Source organism: Urocampus carinirostris, chromosome 15 (genome assembly GCF_059441175.1).
Source record: "Urocampus carinirostris isolate Australia breed hairy pipefish chromosome 15, RoL_Ucar_1.0, whole genome shotgun sequence".
In the NCBI taxonomy this organism is placed as follows: Eukaryota; Metazoa; Chordata; class Actinopteri; order Syngnathiformes; family Syngnathidae; genus Urocampus; species Urocampus carinirostris.
Genome location: NC_142363.1, coordinates 3,431,898 through 3,454,430, shown reverse-complemented (window position 1 = coordinate 3,454,430; position 22,533 = coordinate 3,431,898). Strand labels below are relative to the sequence as shown.

At 38.5% G+C, this 22,533-nt stretch overlaps 1 protein-coding gene across 1 annotated transcript in view; it reads left to right on the top strand.

Moving 5' to 3' along the window:
- The window catches only part of babam2 (BRISC and BRCA1 A complex member 2), a 127,093-nt gene that overhangs the window by 58,477 nt on the left and 46,083 nt on the right, over window positions 1-22,533 (top strand). The window contains exon 7 of the mRNA XM_088354212.1: window positions 15,791-15,900. Within this exon, the coding sequence (XP_088210338.1) occupies window positions 15,791-15,900 (110 nt within the window). The remainder of the gene's footprint in view (window positions 1-15,790; window positions 15,901-22,533) is intronic.

Sequence of the window (22,533 nt, the reverse complement as noted above, 5' to 3'; positions counted from 1 at the left end):
GTACTTGCTTTTTTAAAGGTACAGTAACTTGAATTTTCAGTGTACAGTAAGTGCTTACGTATGATCAACAGTTCCTTGCAGTCCAGTCCCTACATTCCTATCTTCGCTATTTGCGCCTCTTAAAATGTTTGCAAATCCTTCTTATTAAACCTTCCAGACACAATGTGGAACCTACTCACAGCAAGATGGAGTATGTAGAATACCACCACAATATTTGCAATCTAAGACGATGCTATCATCTTCTACCAGTGAAAGACACTATCTGGATTTGATCTGAAATGGACTGGACGACATCAGTCTTTTTGAAAAATAAAAATAAAATCCTGTCTTAAAATTGTTGTTTGTGTACACAATGTAAAATGATCAAAAACGTATGTAATGTGCTGATTTCCGTTACTCCTCTTTGTAACTGCGCCCCCTTCCTCATCCGCACGCATACACATTCGTTACAGCGCTCATAATAAACATTTTATTTTGTTAATATCTTTTTTTTTAAATCGTATTACTGAATTTTTTATGTTTAGTTACTATGTATTACTATTTATTACTATTCGAATGTGTTTTTAGTGATCGGGAAAATGTGTTTCATAGCTATTTGGGGTTCACTCGTATGCTTTGGGAAGACAGTAGCAGACCAATTAGTTTTTATTATTTCGCTTATTACACGAGCAATTCGGGCTGCAATCATAATCATGGAAGGAATTAACCTTGTAATAAGAGGTACCATTGTATTACCTTTTTCTGTGTTCATGAAGTCAAAGCTAATTTGCCTTGAGATGATAGCAGAACAATTCTAAGCAATGCAAAATGATTGTTTTGTGTGTTCTTTCGTTATTTTTCTTGGGTACCTTAAGCTTATGTTGTATCCAATAAGAATATATGCAGGGCTTTTATTAAAGGATCCTCATCTTTCTCACACATACTCACTGGTTGTGAAAAACAATGTCTGCTCTGTATAGGTCAAATATAGTAGCTACACAATTACCTGTAGTTCTTTAATTTATAGTCATGATAAAAATGTGCATTGTTTGAATGTATTTATTTGCACCTAATACATGGTTTTCATCAATATTTGTGAATACACAGATTGCTGTTAAGAGGAGTCTACATTGGGGTCGTCAGCATATTTTACTTTCAAAATGTCATTGGGTTATTTTAAATTGTAGTTTAGAACCAGAGCCATTTTCCCCAAATAAAGGGATAAATGGTTGCATTGGTCCCAAAAAAAGCTGAATAATCTAATTAACGGTGCAATCGGACAAAAACACCCTGCAACACTGTCAGCAAACCATGATTAATGCAATTACAATTCTGCCTTGAGAAATAACACTCAAAACAAACTATTGCGCCACTGTCTTCATTTTAAATTTCATGTTTCTTCATCATATCCGAAGTGTCCATCAATGTCCTCATTGGAACGTAGACATGAAAGAACAATAGCATCTAAAACAGTTTAAGATTAGAAAACGTCAGAAATAGTTGTCAGATGAGATTGTATCAACCTTAAAAAATAAAAGCATAGGAGCTACTTGTTCACTCCCTGAATCACAAAATTCATTTTATATTTCACATGCTACAGATCATACTTTAGTCACCCTTTGCGGCCAGATGCCCTTTCCTCACACCCTTTTACATATGCACAGACAACAAAAGCAATGCTATCAGTGACACATTCGTGGCACTTGGCCACAGTCACTGTAGTGACTTGTTACAGTGAAATATGATCTGCTTACATATCAATGACACATCCATCGGTCATATTGAACTTCTTCCAAGAGCTTTTATTTTGACCGCTTTCCCTTCTTGGTGTATTTGACCTGTTGCAGTGAAGTCATTTTTTTTTTTTGGGTGTACAATCATGGGCCATGGATAATTGGGCTCGGTTTAATAAGTGATTGATCAAAACTTTGTTTTTCTTCTGGCCATGTGATCTTAATTATAAAAAGACAATTATTTTATTTTATTTTTTTCATTACATTATCATCATCAGAATCTTAATTTCAAAGAATGCTTTTTGTTAGATTTTTCAATCCACTTTTTCTTTTTATTTGCTTAAAATGGTGCTAACACAAATCTCAGGGTATTGCACTTGAAGGCAGCTTAGAATTGTTATGTAAATTAGTTTTAGGTTACACCAAAAAATGAGAAGAAATTTGACAGATTCAGTTTATGAGATCTGAATCGGAAACCTTTGATTGCTTACTCCCTCCACATAATCACTTTGGAAGGGGTGGACTTGAAGTGCCTGTACTGAAAATGCTACTCAAATTCAGTTCAAATTAAAATCTGTTTGAAATGAATGCTCTTCACACAGTTCTTGGGACACATGTGTTGACTTACAGGTAGAGTGTGTGAGTGGTTGTGCATTGGGTTCATGACGAAATTCTTCCTTGGCTTTCATTACACTTTTGAGGCAGCCCAGTTAATCATCCACAAACTTGTCACACCACAGTTTAAAGTCAAAGTTATGAGATGAGGGTTTGTTTGAAAGGAGTGTTTAAGGAGAAACCGGAAAAGGCAAATACTTGAGATGAGGACATAAGCTTCTTTTAGATATACTTTCTATTTGGCTTGTGGTGATTTGTACTTGCTCTAGCATGTTTTGTAATTTGTGATTGAGGGTGCAGAATTGTAATTGCCCCTGGGGTGCACCTCCGCCTTACTCCTCCCTTGCCCACAAGCGTCAGCGCCACCACATCGTTAGCCATCATATGCTTAACTTTCTTTCTCAATCAGAACATTTCATGTCATGGAATGAAGCGTTTTGGAGGCTCCCCCTTGACCTTGAATATCATGTCTCCTTTTGGGCAAACAACTGAGTAGATTAGGGAAGCTTTATTAAACATGCAACATTCTCTGACCATTTGCAAAACACAGAAAGAAATATGTATTCACCTAATTCACAGCTGCTGTTCAAAAATACATGTGCACTCATACAACAATATGATTTATTATATATTTCGTTTATTGTGCAGTAAGAAGCACTTTTGATTGTTTTTTTTTTCTTGTGCAAGTGACATAGTAGGCAACCAGCAATCAGTCGTGCATTTTTCTCAGTCTGCAGAGGGTCCTGTGAACAAAAAGACTGATACAGCAACAGCGCATTTTTGTAACTTCCTGAAATGTGTGTAAAAGTGTAGGGACACGCCTGAAAGTTCAGGGATTGCTCAAATTTACCCAAGGCTTGAAAAAAATTTACCACACGATGAGCATGGAAGAATAGCGTCCTGTTGTGCAAGATAATGACCCAAAACAACAAAGGATACAGAAAAAAAGGGGGGGGGGGAATAGGGGGTTATTTTTAAAAATAAAAGGATACAATATATTAATACAGGTCCTCAAATATTTTTATGTGAGAGTCAAACGCAATAAATATTGACTCAGGGACAGCAAGGACCGATTTGTTTTTATTATTGTAGAAGTTTACGAAACACATAAAAATCACAGTTTTCTTTTAAGTCAATCGCTTCCAAAACATTGCATAAGGGTAGTTTAATGTTTTACAAAAAGTATCAGTTTCGAAAATATTTAGAAAGTATTTATATATATTTACACATGCAAAATTCCTATTGATATCGTTCTGGATCAAATCTGTATCGGACAGTACTCTCATCTGCAATATAACTTGTTATCATATCAGAAAAGAAAAATGACACTCGTACAGCTGCTTAATAAAAGGCTAATGGACTTTTTTCCCTTGAAAAAAAAATAAGCGGCAGCACTCATATTCATCCATCCATCCATTATCTGCACCGCTTATCCTCAGTAGGGTTGCGAGGGTGCTGGAGCCCATCTCAGCTATCTTTGGGTAGTGGGCAGGGGACACCCTGAACTGGTTGCCAGCCAGCAGGGCACATAGAGAGACAACCATTCACTCGCTCATTCACACCTAGGGACTATTTGAACCAGCCAATTGTTTTTGGAATGTGGGGGGAAAATGGAGTGCCCGGAGGAAACCCAAGCAAGCACGGGGGAGAACATGCAAACTCCACACAATGTCAAGTTCAATACCCTGAATGTCTTCTTTAAATGATTTCATTTCGTTTTACAATGTCAATATCTTGTTACAAAGAATATCATTCATACACTTACTGCTGAACTTACAGCTGGCCAAGGAGCTGGGGATGTCCTTGCACGGCAAGTGTGCTGTCAGTCAAGCCGGCCCATTACATCAGGCATGACATTTAAAGTTGGGCGAAGGAGGCGGACGCTCTCTTTACCTCCTCCGTTCTTGGCCTGGAGTTGCGCCTCTGCCTTGCCTCTGCGGATGAACGTGTATTTGTATGTTTTGACTTTGGCCAGGCTTGGTATGGCATAAGGACAGCTGTCACATCTCCAGCCTGTCACTTGAGACATGGAGGAGATGCTTGAGGCCAGGGCATGAGGGAGATACAAGGACGGATGTTAAGGAGTGAGCCCTCCCCCCGTGCATGTGCGCCCATGTGTCCGAAAGACGAACAGGGGATGGCAGACATGGGGTGGCGGCCAGGGAAGGGCTTGACTGCGAGGCACCCTCTAACCTTGATGTCCACACAGCACTGTGCATTATTCACCCACCACTTTTTTAAATCCAGCCCTCTAGGGGTTGAGTCAATTCCTCTATGGGCACGTAGTAAATACTTCTTTAACGTACGACCATATGACTGGCAGGACAACTGCTTTTTCCTCTTTTTTTCGCCTCTCAATTTTTTGACAGAGTTCTCAGTGCTCATTACTTTCCCAAAAAGTTGTCTTAATTAATTAAGGCTCTGTGATGTAATTTTTTTGTTGTTTTTTTTTGCTCAGCAAGCAGCAGTTGTTCCTTGTTTTTGTTTTTTCATATAATTCAGGAGTCTGAAACTTGCGTCTCCCGGAATGAGCGGTTTAGGCCCCACCTTATTATAAAAGTTTAAAGGACAGTGTGTATTTTTTGACCAATAGATGTATTGTGTAATGAAACCTAAAACGAGTTCGTGAAAGCACCTAGAAGCTATGAAAACTCAAAATGACCTTAAAGCATATTTTCTCTTCTCATGTTTTGCCCAGCCTTTAGCAAAAAAAAAAGCAAAAGTTCAATATATGGACAACAAAGAAAAAAGGAAAGAAAAGGGGGAAAAAAGAAAAAAGGAAGGGACAATTTATTTTTATTGTTGTTTTCTTAATAAGCAAAGTTTACCACTATTAGGCGCTAAATAACACCCCATTTTAGTGCACACACGAAGATTGCAGATTTATTCTTGTTATTGCACTTCTTTTCTTTGCACTTTTGGTACAATGCAATATTATTTTTTCATTCACGAAAATTGCAGTATTATTATAACTTAGGCCAGGCTCTTAAGCACAGCATTGTAATTTTTTTTCTGCCTTTTATCCTGAAAGTCTTTTATTTTTTTCTCTTTAATGTCTTTATGACATGTTTACCCTGGAGTGGGGTCCCTTTACCACTCGGTTTGTAGTGACCCTGGAGTACCATGTCTAATCTTGTTGCACACAATGTTTTACAACATTGAAATCAAAGGCGACAACGACAATTGATTTCAATGTATTATCGATTGATTGATTGATTTTCATATCAAATTTTTATGTTTTTTAAAATTTTAAAAGTTTTTTGTATCAAATCTCTATCTAATCTGAACTACTTTATAAATCCCGATTTGTGCGTTTGTATGTGGCTTATAGGCTCAGAAATGGCTGAACCGATTACCGTGAAAATTTCCTATGTTGTAATTTAGGCCTATGCGAGTGTCTTTAGCGAGGTTTTGTATAAAGGCACCAGGGTGGAGCTTATTCGACCAATATTTTTTATTTTGTGTATTCTTTTATCTTACCCCACAAAAATGTTCCACTTCCACCAAAAACTACACAGCAGAAGTTTCAGTCATGTAAGTCGATATTTAGAAGTAGCTCAATCACGGTATAAATTTGGATTAGCACCCATTAAGCCGGTTACACACACAAAATAATGATGGCTTAGATACATAATACAGTAAATAAGAAAAACTCAGTCCTTTATTAGAGTCTCTTTACGGCTGTCAGGAAAAGTTTTGCCGTTTTTTTTTCAGCAATTTGCAGCAGATGCTGCAGATCAGTTTCATCTTTTGTGATATGACCACAGAATTCATGAATCAATTACAAATGTAGCTTTTCCATCAGACATCTTGGTGAGATCTAAAGCAGCAGCTAACTCTGGCATTTACGTTTTTCATGCCTCTTTTACTATTTGAGATGCCAACATCTGATATGTCATGACTTATTCTTGGTTTATCATCTTCCGAACTGCCGTAAATTCCGGACTATAAGCCGCTACTTTTTTCCCAAACCTTCAACCCTGCGGCTTATTCAGTGATGCGGCCAATTTATGTAATTTTTCTAACAGCCGCCAACGGCGCTCGAGTACAAAAGGTAAGATTTAGACCGGTAGAATATATGTGCCAAGGAAGACTGCAACTTCTTGTTTGTGCACAAATTAAATTAGCGTAGACATATCCTCATCATGCAAATTGCAAAAAGAAAGGCTCATGACGTAGCTTTCAAGCTAAAAGCAAACGAGCAGTCCGATAAAAAAGGAAACAGAGCTACTGCACTTAAACTTCACTTTGCGGGCATGTTGCTAGCGTGTTTTTGAATAAGGGAGCGTGGGACGACTCTTTCCCATACTGGGGAAGACGACTTTGATGACGTCAGTCATAAGAAGGAAGATGAGGACGGTTTACCGTGGTTTCTACAAGTACGGTATGTTTTTTTAACAGACCCGTCTACTGTGTTGCGAGCGTTTTGCTAGTAGCGTTTTGCTACCCTTCACAGGCACAGTTTGGGATGAAAAATATATTATAATTAAAGCTTTGAAAACTCTTGGTGTACCGTCTTTCTTAGTAAATATGTGTAACCGATGTATAATATGTATTTGCACCTGTATATTTTTTTAATGTTTTTATTTGAGAGACTTATTCTGATATGTATTGCGAATTTAAAAAGAGGGGCGGAGCAAACGCGGGCTGACGGGATGTGGGGTAAAGGTGAGTGAGACCTGTTGTCGTGGCGGACAATAGTGGATGTATATTTTTCCCACCCTTACCTTTGGAAATACAGACTTTTTTTCCTTGGATTAGTTTCAACGGGTACCCGGACTCTGCAGGTCTGCATCAAATACTGGTATCATTTTCTGTTCAATTTGATGACTGTGGTTTTTGGACTGTGTACTTTATATTCAGTTACAATTCAGTTACAATTGCGGGACTCAAAGCCGGGTTTGGGCTAATTTTGTGATTGTGTCACATGTTTTAATGTGGGCGCATGCGGCTTATATACAGGTGCGGCTTGTGTACGTACAAAATCGTTTTTCCTCTTAAAATGTGGTGGGTGCGGCTTATAATCAGGTGCGCTTTATAGTCCGGAATTTACTTTACTACTGCTACATGATAATTGAACTGACTCATTCGCAATTCTTTGCTCAGCATCAGATTCTAGGCGTCCTTTCAAGGTCTTTCCTTGATTTTCTTCAAGTCTTTTTTCTTTCTCTGCTAATTTTTTGGCAACACCTGTCATTGACCCCTTTCTTCCCTTTGCTCCTTGAGCCAACAAAAACTCTTTGTCTTCTGGAATTGTCATAATGTTGAGAGCATTAGCATGAGCAATGTCAAACAAGTCATCAAGTTCTTTTTTGAATTCACTTTCCTGGGCTTTTTGTATTGCTGTTTGTCGTCCTTTGTTCTTTTTTAGAAAACACCATGCTTGAAAATGTTTTTCAAGTTTAGTCTGACAAATTTCTGGATCTCAAATTGGAATTCTCGCTCCATTCCAAAATTATGACATTTGTTTCACTGTCACTGCGGAAGACGCTCTGATAAGCGTGTGCAATTCCAAGTGTTGATAAAGAAAGAAACCAAAAGCAATGCAAACTGATGGTAGCTTGCTTCCAGTGAGTTCAGACACATAAGTACCAAGCAGATACACTTCTTTCTTTGATCTAGTTGAAACAATGTACTGAATATTTACCTGATGCTGATCTTTGAATGTCAATCACTTCTTGGAGGACAAAGAAGGTCTGCTGGCCTTGTCTTCAAAAGTAGGTCAAGGGAAATATACTAGTTGAATTAGACTGATTTGCTGAGCAATGACTTGTGGGTAATAATTGTTTGAGAAATAAACTTACACATATGTGGCTTATCCCAGCGTCCATGGAACTCCCATTTAAGGAAAATGATAGAAAACGCCAAACTTCTCAGCAATTGAGCTACCTCTAAAATGTATTTTATTTAGACCAAACTGCACAGCAATTGTTCTTATGTGTAATGGAACACAATTAGGGGGTAAGACAGTGACTTTTTGCAACTTTGAAAATAAGCTCCACCCTAGGCACCCCCAATAAATACCAACAAAATCAATAAACCTCTGCTTTTGTGTAGTCAGCCAAATAGAGTACTGCAGCCTTTTACCACCCAAAACTTCAAGCAGCCAAACGCAATCTTCTTTCCATTTAGCAAAGGGGAGCCATTTTGCTTGTTTTAAAAACATTTTGTAGAATAGTAGGAATGTTTTCATCAGCACTTTTTTTGTGGTGGAAAACCCGATTTGGCCTAACCTCGCCCAGACCCTAGCTCAAGTCAATTGAGTTTGAAACCCTTGATACAATCACTCTTGAAGTACATACAGTGCATCCGGAAAGTATTCACAGCGCTTCACTTTTTCCACATTTTGTTATGTTACAGCCTCATTCCAAATTGTATCTCTGTAATCTCTTATCTCAAAATTCTACACAAAATACTCCATTATGACAATGTGAAAACGTTTTTTTTTACTTTTTTTTTTTAATTTATCAAAAATAGAAAACTAAGAAATCACATTTACATAAGTATTCACAGCCTTTGCCATGAAGCTCAAAATTGAGCTCAGGTGCATCTTTTTTCCACTGATCATCCTTGAGATCTTTCTACAGCTTAATTGGAGTCCACCTGCAGTAAATTCAGTTGATTGGGCATGATTTGGAAAGGCACACACCTGTCTATATAAGGTCCCACAGTTGAGTGTGCATGTCAGAGCACAAACACAAAGCATGAAGTCAAAAAAACTGTCTGTATATCCTGCGAGACAGGATTGTCTTGAGACACAAATCTGGGGAAGGATACAGAAAAATGTTTGCTGCTTTGAAGGTCCCAATGAGCACAGTGGCCTCCATTATTCATTAATGGAAGACATTTGGAACCACCAGGACTCTTCCTAGAGCTGGCCGGCCTTCTGAACTGAGCGATTGGGGAAGAAGGGCCTTAGTCAGGGAGGGACCAAGAACCCGATGGTCACTCTGTCAGAGCTCCAGCGTTCCTCCGTGGAGAGAGGAGAGCCTTCCAGAAGGACAACCATCTCTGCAGCAATCCACCAATCAGGCCTGTATGGTAGAGTGGCCAGACGAAAGCCACTCCTTAGTAAAAGGAACATGGAAGCCTGTCTGGAATTTGCCAAAAAGCACCTGAATGACTCTCAGACCATGGGAAACAAAATTCTCTGGTCTGATGAGACAAAGATTGAACTCTTTGGTGTGAATGTCAGTCGCCATGTTTGGAGGAAACTAGGCACTGCTTATCACCAGGCCAATACCATCCCTACAGTGAAGCATGGTGGTGGCAGCATCATGCTGTGAGGATGTTTTTCAGCAGCAGGAACTGGCAGACTAGTCAGGATAGAAGGAAAAATGAATGCAGCAATATATAGAGATATCCTGGATGAAAACCTGCTCCAGAGCGCTCTTGACCTCAGGCTGGGGCGAAGGTTCAGTTTTCAGCAGGACAACGACCCAAAGCACACAGCCGAGATCTCAACAGATTGGCTTCAGAACCACTCCGTGAATGTCCTGGAGTGGCCCAGCCAGAGTCCAGACTTGAATCCGGTCGAACATCTCCGGAGAGATCTGAAAATGGCTGTGCACAAACGTCTCCCATCCAACCTGATTGAGCTTGAGACTTATTGCAAAGAAGAATGGGCAAAACTGCCTAAAGATAGGTGTGCTAAACTTGTGGGATCATATTCAAAAAGACTTGAGGCTGTATTAGCTATCAAAGGTGGATCAACAAAGTATTAAGCAAAGGCTGTGAATACTTATGTAAATGTGATTTCTTAGTTTTTTATTTTAATAAATTCAAAAAAGTAAAAAAAAACGTTTTCACATTGTCATAATGGAGTATTTTGTGTATAATTTTGAGATGAGATTAAATTAATACAATTTGGAATGAGGCTGTAACATAACAAATCGTGGAAAAAGTGAAGCGCTGTGAATACTTTACGGAGGCACTGTACCTATCTGTTTTAACATGCCTATGACAAATCCAAGAATAAACCTTTTTTTTCCTTTGCCTTTTCCTCATTTTGTTTGGTCACACCTATTATCCTTTAAGAATAAACTCGTCTCATCCAATTCTTCTTAGTGTCAAATTTAGCTTGCCTTCATGCCACCTAGACAAGAAAGGAATTAATTTGCTTTTTCACTTCTGGGCAGTTTCATGCCATTTTAAAGCCACTCAATCAAAATCTATATCAGTGATTAATACACATATATGTGTATACAAATATATATATATATATATATATATATATATATATATATTAAGATATAGAGAGAGAGAGTGAAGAAAATTAATATAGCAAAATAGCAGGGTGTTCAAATATCTCCTACTTAGAAATCATGGAGCGGTTTAGGTGCATGTCCACTGTGAGAGATATAAACTAAAAAGAAAAATCCAGAAATTACCATGCATACATTTTTAACGATTTATTTGTGTGATATAGCTGGAAATAAGTATTTGAACACCTGAGAAAATTAATGTTAATATTTGGTACAGTAGCCTTTGTTTCCAATGCAGAGGTCAAACGTTGCCTGTAGTCTTTCACCAGGTTTGCACACACTGCAGTCGGGATCTTGGCCCACTCCTCCACACAGATCTTCTCTAGATCCATCAGGTTTCTGTGCTGTTGCTGATAAAACACGGAGTTTGAGCTCCCTCCAAAGATGTTCAGGTCTGGAGACTGGCTGGGCCTTGACATGTTTTTTACGGAGCCACTCCTTGGTTTTCCTGGCTGTGTGCTTTGGGTTGTTGTCGTGTTGGAAGACCCAGCCATGACCTATCTTCAATGCTCTGAGGGAAGATGGTTGTTCCCCAAAATCACAACCCCATTATTTTTACTACTGTGATTAGAAACCCCATTAATCATCCAAATTAATCCAAAATGACAATTCTTACAGGCACATTCTTCATGCGCTGCAAAAACTACCATATGTAAAATTAAAAAATTAAAATGAATCGAAGGGTTTGTTCTTGTTTTTTTGTTTTGTTTTGCAGTAATGCTATGTAACTTGTGGCAGCTCTTTGCTGTCTGTTTGAATGAGATGAGTCTGAATCATCACATGAAGAATCTCCCCTCAGAAGAACTGGATAATCTGATAGTCGCATGAAGGGTGTTCACAAGCAGGCTCATGTTCCATCTCTGGCCTTCTCACCTTCCTGTTAGTTCTTATCTCTATCTGATCTCTGTTGCAGTAGAAAAAAATAAACCCTCCATTAAATCACCTTTAAAGACAACTGGACTTGACAGCTACAAACTGGAGCAAAATAATCCCGAACCGCACCAACCACTGCACCCCCACATTTCCATGCCTGTTCCTATCTGTCCCATATATTTAGCGGCAGAAGCTGCCGGCGCTGCTGTGAAACGCAGAGCATCCCTTGTTTACTGATGCAGACTATATTGATGTGAGCTGATTCCATCAAGCGACACTTTTGGATTTCACATACCCAGCAATATTTCTCAGCTTCCTTTCTACTGCTCATGGTTTTAGGCCTAAATATACTGGACTGTCTCAGAAAATTAGAATATTGTGATAAAGTTCTTTATTTTCTGTAATGCAATTAAAAAAAACAAAAATGTCATACATTCTGGATTCATTACACATCAACTGAACTATTTCAAGCCTTTTATTATTTGAATATTGCTGATTTTGGCTTACAGCTGAAAAAAACTCAAAAATCCTATCTCAAAATATTAGAATACTTCCTCAGACCAAGTAAAAAAATAATTTTATAACAGCAAAACTAAATCAAACATTTGAAAATGTCCATTGATGCACTCAGTACTTGGTTGGGAATCCTTTTGCACGGATTACTGCATCAATCCGGCGTGGCATGGAGGCAATCAGCCTGTGGCATTGCTGAGGTGTTATTGATGCCCAGGATGCTTCGATAGCGGCCTTCAGCTCATTTGCATTTGTAGGTCTGGTGTCTTTCATCTTCTTCTTAACTATACCCCACAAATTCTCGATGGGGTTCAGGTCAGGGGAATTAGCAGGCCAATCAAGGACAGTGATGCCATGGTCAGTGCACCAGTTACTGGTGGTTTTGGCACTGTGGGCAGGTGCCAGATCATGCTGGAAAATGAAATACTCATCTCCATAGAGCTTTTCAGCAGATGGAAGCATGTAGTGCTCTAAAATCTCTTGGTACACAGTTGCATTTACTCTGGACTTGATGAAACACAGTGGACCAACACCAGCAGCTGACATGGCTCCCCAAACCATTGCTGACTGTGGGAACTTCACACTGGATTTCAAGCAACTTGGATTTTGCTCCTCTCCAGCCTTTCTCCAGACTCTGGCGCCTTGACTTCCAAATGAAATGCAAAACTTGCTTTCGTCTGAAAAGAGGACTTTGGACCACTCTGCAACTGTCCAGTGCTTCTTCTCCATAGCCCAAGTCAGACGCTTCTTCCATTGTCTTGAGTTCAGAAGTGGCTTGACCATGGGAATACGGCTATTGTAGCCCATTTCCCGGACACGTCTGTGAACTGTGGCTTTTGATACCTGGACTCCAGCTTCAGCTCACTGTCTTTGAAGCTCCCCCAAATTCTGGAAGCGGCTCTTCTTCACAATTTTGTTAAGGCTGCGGTCATCTCTCTTGGTTGTGCAGCGTTTCCGGCCACATTTTTCCCTTCCAACAGACTTTTTGTGGATATGCTTTGAAACTGCACTCTGTGAACAGCCTGCTCTTTGAGAAATTTCTTTTTGTGTCTTACCCTCCATCAGGAGGGTATCAATGATGGTCCTCTGGACAGCAGTCAGATCAGCAGTCTTCCCCATACTTGTGATTTAGTTTACTGAACCAAGATGAGTGTTTTTAAGGCTCAGGAAACCCTCGCAAGGTGTTTCGAGTTAATTAGATGATTCAGGTGATTAGTTGAATAGCCTACTTGTATACTTTTTCATGATATTCTAATATTTTGAGATAGGATTTTTGAGTTTTCTTAAGCTGTAAGCCAAATTCAGCAATATTAAAATAATAAAAGGCTTGAAATAGTTCAGTTGATGTGTAATGAATCCAGAATGTATGACATTTTTGTTTTTTTAATTGCATTACAGAAAATAAAGAACTTTATCACAATATTCTAATTTTCTGAGACAGTCCAGTATGTGCTGTGACAAGATGGACTTTGCTCCATGAGTATAAAGCCACTTGATTTTTGGGAGAGAAAAACAAGTTTTTGGACTTCTACTTTGTTGCTTTGTTTTAAGAGAACAACTTCAACGGGCAATTTCAAATTATTTTATTTGACAGCATTTTGACATGGTCAAAAAGCAAATCTACACACAAAACAGAATATGATTCAATTTTCTAGGTGGAAGTCTCCACAGAAAAAACACACGAGAATTGCTTGCGACCCGAAGGAAACTTCGCATAACTAGCAGTCCCAGTTGATAACACTAGACACCGCTCACCGCTCATGACTGCTCACTGCCAGCATCAGCTCGTCCAGTTTGCGTATGTAAACTACTACACGCTATAAAACCCTGCTATCCTTTAAAGCTGCAGTTGTTAAAGTTAGCACGATTTTGAAAAAAATAAAATAAGCGCTTATGAAGAGGCACAACTGTACTACTTTTTGAAAACATTTCAAGGGTTATTTGTTAGTAATATTGAAGTTCTGGAGCTTGCTTTTTCCCCAAAACCAATACTAAGTTATGATTGATTTTGGAGTGTGCTGTTTATCCTCTTTCCAATCTAGTTCATCTAATAAACTTTTACGAAATGAATTTCTTCATCAACCACATTTTTCCTTTGGAAGCAGAATAGTTTCCTTTTGTGATCAGCAGACCAAAGTATGTTCAATTATCTCATGAGTCTGTTCCCATTGAAAGCCCCCTTGATAAAAACTGGTTGAACTGTGCCTCCGTCCAGTATGGTGGTCGAATTTCCCCTCACCATAGCATACAGCAGCAATTATAACAATTGACTGAGTTCAAACCATCTGTAAGACATTTGATTATCACCGCAAAGCCTTTGTCAAGACACGGAGTGAGCGAGGCCATACGATTTGATGTGAAATTGCTCTAATGACAGTGGCCATGCTCTAGGAAATAAATCTCATGACATGAGGTTGAACCTCTGAGAGGCAGATGAAGATTTTAGCACGCATATCCGGGTGGCCTCAGTAACCATCTCACACATGACTTGATTGGTGCTCCTAGCCATCAGCTCAGACTCATGTTGCAGATGTTGAAACTAATATAGAATGAAATGAAACAGTTGTTTATTTCGGGTGTCTTTCCTTGATTTTTTTTTAGAGTCAGACTATTTAAATATTTTTGTTATAGAGATTGTTTTGAGTTTTATTTGGTAGGAAAAAAATATTTAATAAGATACCTTGGCAACATAACATACAATATTTTAGAGGTGGGTTCAGAATATCATTACATGAATATTTATGGTTCTTAACAAAAACGATAATGTATTAATTTTACTTCTGAATATTAGGACTACTAGTGCCCGCCACGGCAGTTATTATTTGCCATGCTAATAATTAGCATTTTTGCTAGCGTTTCAAAGTCAAAGAAAGCCGCTTTTTTTTTTGACCTGCATAATGAGATACAGACTAGTTTTATTAACGCGAGCCATGCACGAAAGCCATACTCATTTTTTGGTGCTTGCAGTAACAGTGGAACAGGAGGTATCTGGGATTTAGCTGGTGGAACAGTTAGTGTCCCAGTAAGGGCCAGCAACGGAATGTGCAACCTGATTGAGTAGAACTTTGTTTTCTTAGCGTTGGATGCAAAAAAAAAAAACAAGTTTATCTTCATGTTTTATGCAGGGCAGTAATTGTTCTGTTGCAATTTTGTTCGAGCAGACATGCTTGTGTTTTGATAACACCTTAGTGATTAGCTGCACTTGCGACATTCTTTACTTACCTATGTTTTGTTCAACCTGTTCTAACGGATGAAAATATCACTTTTTGATTGTTTTTTTAATGGACTGCAGCTATTAGATTGTGTAAAGTAGCATTTTGAGTACAGACATGAATTTCAAATTCATTTTAATTAACCCTAATCAGTTAGCCTGTGCCATTGTACAATGTATTTGTCTTAATTTCTGCTTGAACCTTTTTAACATTTTTTTCTTCACTAAACTTAAGATACACGTAATTATTTGTGGATGGTTAATATCAACTAATCAGGGGTAAGCCGTAAAATATATTTGGGTACCATGTTGGATTGTGTAAAATTGCTTTGAATGGTATCAAACATATTGCAATGTGCTTGAAGTATGACTTGCTTCTGTGTTATTGAACACTGCACAAAGACATTGGCTCTATTCGTGCATTACCTTTCATTGAATCGTCAAAAGTTAATGATCCTGTAGTTTCCACTGCTTTGTGTGTTTACACTGAGAGTCATTTTTTTTTACTAAAAGTAGACTCAGAATGCCTCGGCAAGATTTCAGGCATCTCCCTCAAATACTGTATAAGTGCATGTGAATTAAGAGTTTCCTATTTTCCATAGGACACAGCACTGGACCCTGGAGAAGACGTGGCTCTCCTCTCTGTGAGCTTTGAAGATGCTGAAGCTACTCAAGTTTTCCCTAAACTCTACCTTTCGCCTAGTATTGAACAGTAAGTGCCCCATTTGCAACCGTGCCGATGTGTTTGCTTTCTAGCTATAGAACTATTACTGGCGTGTGCATTGTAATTAGTGCTGACTTTCTATGCTTCAGAGCAACGGTGAGTGTGATAAGCAGATCAAGAAAGATCTATGCAGTCCTTGAGTGAAGCGATACGGGATGAAAAAAATATCACGTTTAAAAAAAAAATCACAATCTTTGTTTTTTCCCGACTTTTAAAACAGATTTTAATTTGAACTGAGTTTGAGTAGTGCTAATTGTGTAAAGTATGCTTTAGCTCGGTGGCCTTGGGGGTAGGGCGCCCGCCCCGAGACTGGGTTGCTGGTTCAAGCCTCGGCCGGGTCATGCCTAAGACTTACTCATTGCCTCCCTGCTTGGCACTCGGCATTAGGGGTTGGAATTGGGGGATTTGGTCACCTAATGACTCCCAACACATCAGTTGGGTTGAGTAAGGGGGCTGGGAATCCACTCCTCTGTATCAATCTCCCAGAAAGAGTCAGAAATGTGAATATGTTCTTGACTCTAGCCACCTCCCACTAGGGGGATATGGCTCCGGTATATATATATATATATATATATATATATATATATATATATATATATATATATATACGGCTGTAGATTAACAGTAACCTCCAAAATGAATGCAAGCAGTTTTTGCTCACTGCACTTGATTTGACCGATAATGGATAATTGATAAAGAATATAGAACAATAAACCTTACATAATCCCTCCCCCCCTTGAGCACACGCTACCTTCAATCTACCAATAAGGCTCCTTTTTTATGCTTAACACCTCCCTACAAATAGAAACATATCAAATGCCTCAGTTGATGATGAATGTACTACTAATTAATAATAATAAAAGCAAGTATTATAATATAATGATTGGCATGACGATAATACTGCATTTTGTTTACCGTAAATTCGGGACTATAAGCCGCTACTTTTTTCCCCAAACGTTCAACCCTGCGGCTTATTCAGTGATGCGGCCAATTTATGTATTTTTTCTAACGGCCGCCAGCAGCGCTCGAGTACAAAAGGTAAGATTTAGACCGGTGGAATATATGCGCAGAGGAAGACTGCAACTTCTTGGCTGTGACTAGCGGCGAGAAATCTTTCACTAAAACTGGCCGCATGCGAAAGGCAACTTTTTCGCAAGTCTGCCAGTGGATCCTGACAGCGTGGGGCAGCAACAAAAAATCCACCATCACCAACGGGTTCCGAAAAGCCGGTCTGCTGCGTGACGGAGAGGAGGGCACAGAATCAGGAGTGGATTGGAGCGTGGGACGACGTCTATATGACAGTTTCTTTCCGACACTGAGGAAGATGACTTTGATGGCTTCAGTTCTAAGGAGGAAGATGAGGGACGGTTTACCGTGATTTTTACAAGTACGGTATGTTTTTTTAACAGACCCGCTTACTGTGTTGCTAGCGTGTTGCTACCTGTCACAGGCACCGTTTGGGATGAAAGTTATATTATTATTATTAAAGCTTCGAAAACTCTCTCGGTCTTTCTTTGTAAATATGTGTAACCATTTATAATATGTATTTGCAACTGTATATTTTTGTAATGTATTTATTTTAGAGACTTTTTCTGATATGTTTTGAACGGGCGAATCAAAAAGAAGGGGCTAAAACAACGAGGGCTGAGGGGAAGTGGAGTAAACGTGAGACATGTTTGTGGACGTGGCGGACAATAGTGGATATATATTTTTCCCACCCTTACCTTTGGAAATATACACTTTTTTCCTTGGATTACTTTCAACGGGACCCGGACTCTGCAAGTCTGCATCAAACCTGAAGTACCGGTATCATTTCCGTTTATTTTGCTTGCTGTGAATTTTGGACTGTGTACTTTAATGAAGGACATTCAGTTTCAATCGCGGGACTTAAAGTCGGGTTTGGGGTAATTTTGTATTTGTGTTACATTTTCTAATGTGGGCGCATGCGGCTTATATACAGGTGCTGCTTGTGTAAGTACAAAATCGGTTTTTCTCCTAGAATGTGGTGGGTGCGGCTTATAATCAGGTGCGCTCTATAGTCCGGAATTTACGGTATATCTTTGATGCACGCAATTAAGCATTTTTCATGATATTCGGTGTAGATTGTATGGATTGGAATGAAGGCTTTGAGAGACAAAGATGGACAGGCCTGACTCCAATGATTTGGACACATTCAGAGAAGGCATAGTGAGTTTTAGGGTGGAAGAGTGCGTGTTGAGGATAAAAGCTTGAGGATAGAGAGAATTGATAAATAAAGTGAGAGAATAAAAAGGCAGCAGTGTTAAGAAGATTCTTTGTATATGCTTTGCTGGAATGGATAGTCAGTCTTGGTGGTAGTTTGCCATATAAAACCTACACTCACTGTTATTCTCAAGAAGCATTTCCCAATTGAAAGACCTCTGCTAAGTTTTGTTATCTTGCATGGATTCTAACAGCACTACAAAAATGTTTCTAAATACCTAGCATTCCATCAGCCAACGATAAAATATCTATAAATGGATAAAGTAATCCAGTGTTGCAATGCTAGGAGTGGCCGTCCCGTAAAGATTGCTGCGAAAGCACAGTCACCACTGTTCAGAATGTTCAACATATTTAGACAAACCCAACTGCCAGCTTCCCGTATGAGTACAAACTGAACTTTTGCTGCTTTACAAACAAATGGAATGCAACATTAAATAGAATGGATGTTTTTTAGAGGACAGCATTGGCGATACTAATGGCTGCAGGGTTGACATTTGGACAAAACAGCTTACATTTTGCATAGCAACACTGCATTTATTACTTGAACAGATAAACTAATGAAACTAAGTCAGAAGGAGAGAAGAAAAAAATGTAAACTGCTTTGGGAGGGTACAGCACACACAACTAAGAGGCCTTCACAACTGTGAATGAATGAATCTATGAATAAATGGATGGATGGATGGATGAATCTATGAATGAATTGATTAAAGGCCTTTATTGGTACAGTATTCATTTTACCTCTGAAAAGTGATGGGTCCCGGGGACTCGCATGCTCAAAAATCTATGGGTCCCAACAGAGATTTATGGGTCCCCAAAATTTAGTGTTATTGAGGTTGAAATTGTAAATCGGCGACAAATATATAATATAAATCTATATATTCATTCAGTTTTAATCATCACAGTTTATTGGTAATACAATTCAGTTATCACTTCAGGATTTTTCAGTTCACAACAATATTTTACCTTATAGAAAATAATATTGCTGAAATAATTATATTAATCTATATTCTTTTGTTTATTTTCTTTCATCGAATCGTTGGCTTCAACACACTAGTTTTCCTTGCCTCCGAGATCTTCCGAAGAATTTATCTGCGTTTTTTTCCTGCCGGAATTATTGCCGTTGTTATAACTTTCTGCATTATGTTTCGACTTATTACTGACACTGAAAAAATTACCAATTTTGTGTTGATTTTCACCTAACACTAACTGTTTTTTCGGAGGCATACTCATACCTGTCAACCTCCACGGCTCCATGCACTTACAAACTGTCATATTTTCCCTTACAAAATACAAAAAAATCTTACACCATATATTTTTTCAAACGTGTTTATGTAGTTTAACATGTTATATTGTACATGTGTTACCTTATATCATATATTGTAATGAACATGTTGTTGTGAGACACTGAGTTGCTCGACATGAATGAGGTTTATTATAAAAAAGTTAAAAATTAAGTAGCTTGGACGTTCACTGTAGAAGGAAAAAATACATGCAAATATAATTAAGTAGAATAATGCATTTTCTTATTCAAATTATTAATTCATTTTCTGCATTAAATTATTGTTGGTAATATACTGATTAAAGGGATAACCACAAACCTGTCTTTTTTCATTTTCTCCTTTTATACTTCCTTTTTTTCCTTAACTTATTTATACAACATCATAATTCGTAATATAATGCATCAAAGCAAGTGGGCTGTCTCTCTTTAATGAGTTGAGCCGAAAAAGCCGGTTCTCTTCGTTGATTTGACACTATGCATCCCCAGCAAAAATGATGCGTCTAGGACGCAGGGACGCGGGCAAACGAGAACACTGTTGTTATTATACAGGTACAACAAAATTGGAGGGCTTTTCCTTTCAGTGAGAGTAAAACATATTACAAAAGTAAAAATGTGCAAAAGGATGAAAACGTCAAAACTAATATTTTAATGATCTATAATAAATATGGGCATATTCACAGTGGCAAATGTACAGAACATTATGCTCATGAACGCAGTAGATGGTTTTGTACCAATGCGCAACTTGAGATGCTGTTGAAGGCGGGAAGTCAGTCAGAGGGGACTTGACTTACTGTAATTTTGGACTACAGCAACATATTTGAAGGCGCGTCAGTGGTTTGTTTAAGAAATTAAGGTTACACTTGTTTGAAGTCAAAGTTATGAATAAGAACCAGTCACAGCTCAGCTTGTGAAGCAAGAGACATAGGTTTGGTCAACTTCAATGTCATGTACACTGTATACCAATTGTCAAAATGACTGCCCCTTAGTTGCATAAAAAGAGGTGCATTTTTATGGTTAATTCATATTCTGAAATGTTGTAATGGTTGCAATGCATTATTCCAGGGCAAGTCATTATTATAAAAACAAAAACTCCACTTTAAGGTACCAATGGTAACATAGTTTTAAGTGTTATGTTTATATTTGGGATAACAAAAAAAAGAATAAAAGAGAAAAAATACAACTGTAGTCTATTTTGTTAAGCAAGTTTGCCCATTAACTAAAACCAAGGTTCAGTAGAAATTACAGTATTTGTATACAGAGAAGACCCCTCTACCTCGTGCTTCGGTTATTGCTGGTTCACTCCCCCGTGGAATTTTATTTGAATTGTCATTGATATCAACCTATCGTTCATTGTGTTCAGAGAGAGCACAGAGAAAGTGCTCTCCGGGTACTGGGTGGACGTACATGTACTGTTCGCATGTACAACTCTGAGGCTTGTGTATGCAGTCAGACAAACAGTCGGTGTGGGAATGCGCAGTCATAGTTACTGATTAAAACAATCTGGAAAGCATAGCGGCAAATTGCTTTTAGCGGCTCCTTACATTGAAAAGAAATTTGTCAATTACATCGGACACTGAGGAAAGTCTGAAGAACGCAAAGAAACGGCTGATCATCACAGGGTCCTTCATAGACTGTTATCGGGTCCAGGAATCGACTGAGGCGTCGTCAGACAGGAGAGCAATAGCTTGGCTGCAGGTCCAGCCTACTGCTACGGTTGAGCTAACAACCCTCAAAAGCTATCCCTGCAGAGCCTGTATTTCAGCAACGCCACCAACATTTTGGACTCTTTTACTTTATTCATCACAGAAACTTGGCTCGAATTGAGGAAACCCGATGTTAGCGCGCAGCTAGCCAGACACTATTTAAATTGCAGTCTTACACTTAAAGGGGAAGCCCTGCAATCTAGTTTTACTTTTGTATAATGACAATAAAACCATCCAGAAGCATTTCCATTTTTATGTTTTTCTTGTGCTTACCTACTCTAACCATTGTGTCCAGCATCCACTTTTTTTCATCACTGTATTTTCCTGGGTTGCCCAAATGCTCTTATATGATGTAAGATTTTCAAAGTCCTCTGTTCTTCCAAAACATATTTTTTACCAATGTGTGCTCCAAAACATAAATGATCCGGACAGATCACAGATCATGACCCGTTCCTTAAGTGCTGTTTAGTTTACCTACGAATGCATTTGTCTATACGTGTACTGAAATAAATACATTCTAGTGGGTTTGCTATTGTGAATGACTGTCTCCTTAATTTTGTCTTTGTCACTTTGAAATTCTTGTTTGCGTGTGCATGTGCACGTGTGTGTGCAAGAGATACAGCGCCAGGTACGGGCCCACTCTGACCCCGGGGCCTAACGGCCTGGGCTTTCGTGCTTAGAATAATCTCAACCTGATGTTTATTTACAAGCACACGCCCCGTCGCACCAGGTTAACAGACCTCTGCCCCTCCTCGTGCGCTTCTCTCGCTCTTTTTCAGGATTCTCTCCACTTGTCTCTCCCGCCTGTATTTTGTCCACCTCCATTTTTTTTTCTTCTCATCAGATGCTTCCTCTTCATTTTTGACAATTCCTATATTGAACTTTTTTTCTCATTTGAATCACTAGACCAGAGGTCTGCAAACTTTTTGAGTAAGTAGCACATTGAGTTAAACAATTTGGCAATAGTCTGTGGTTTGTGCAGCATTTTTACTATACAAATTAACATTGCTTGACTTGACAAAAGGGCCAGGAGGGGAAAAAAACATTGACTTTATTTTTTATTTATTTATTTATTTATTTATTTATGCTGCTTTTACCTCAGCAATATGTGAGGGGAAATTATCATGTAGGTCTATCCATTTTGGCTCATATTGTCACGTCCATAAAAAAAGTATCTCAATTTTTTTCTTCTTCTTTTTTTTTTTTTTTTTTTGCATATTCTATTCCTACAAAAATGAAAATGACAAAAAAAAAGGAGATTTTTTTAGAATAGCATCAACAATAAATTCCTTTTTTGTTAATAAATAAGCAATTTGATGAAATTAGTTTTGTAATGCTTCGTATTAAAGCAAAGTAGGATATTGAAACTCAAAATTGAACAGGGCTTGCTCAATTTTT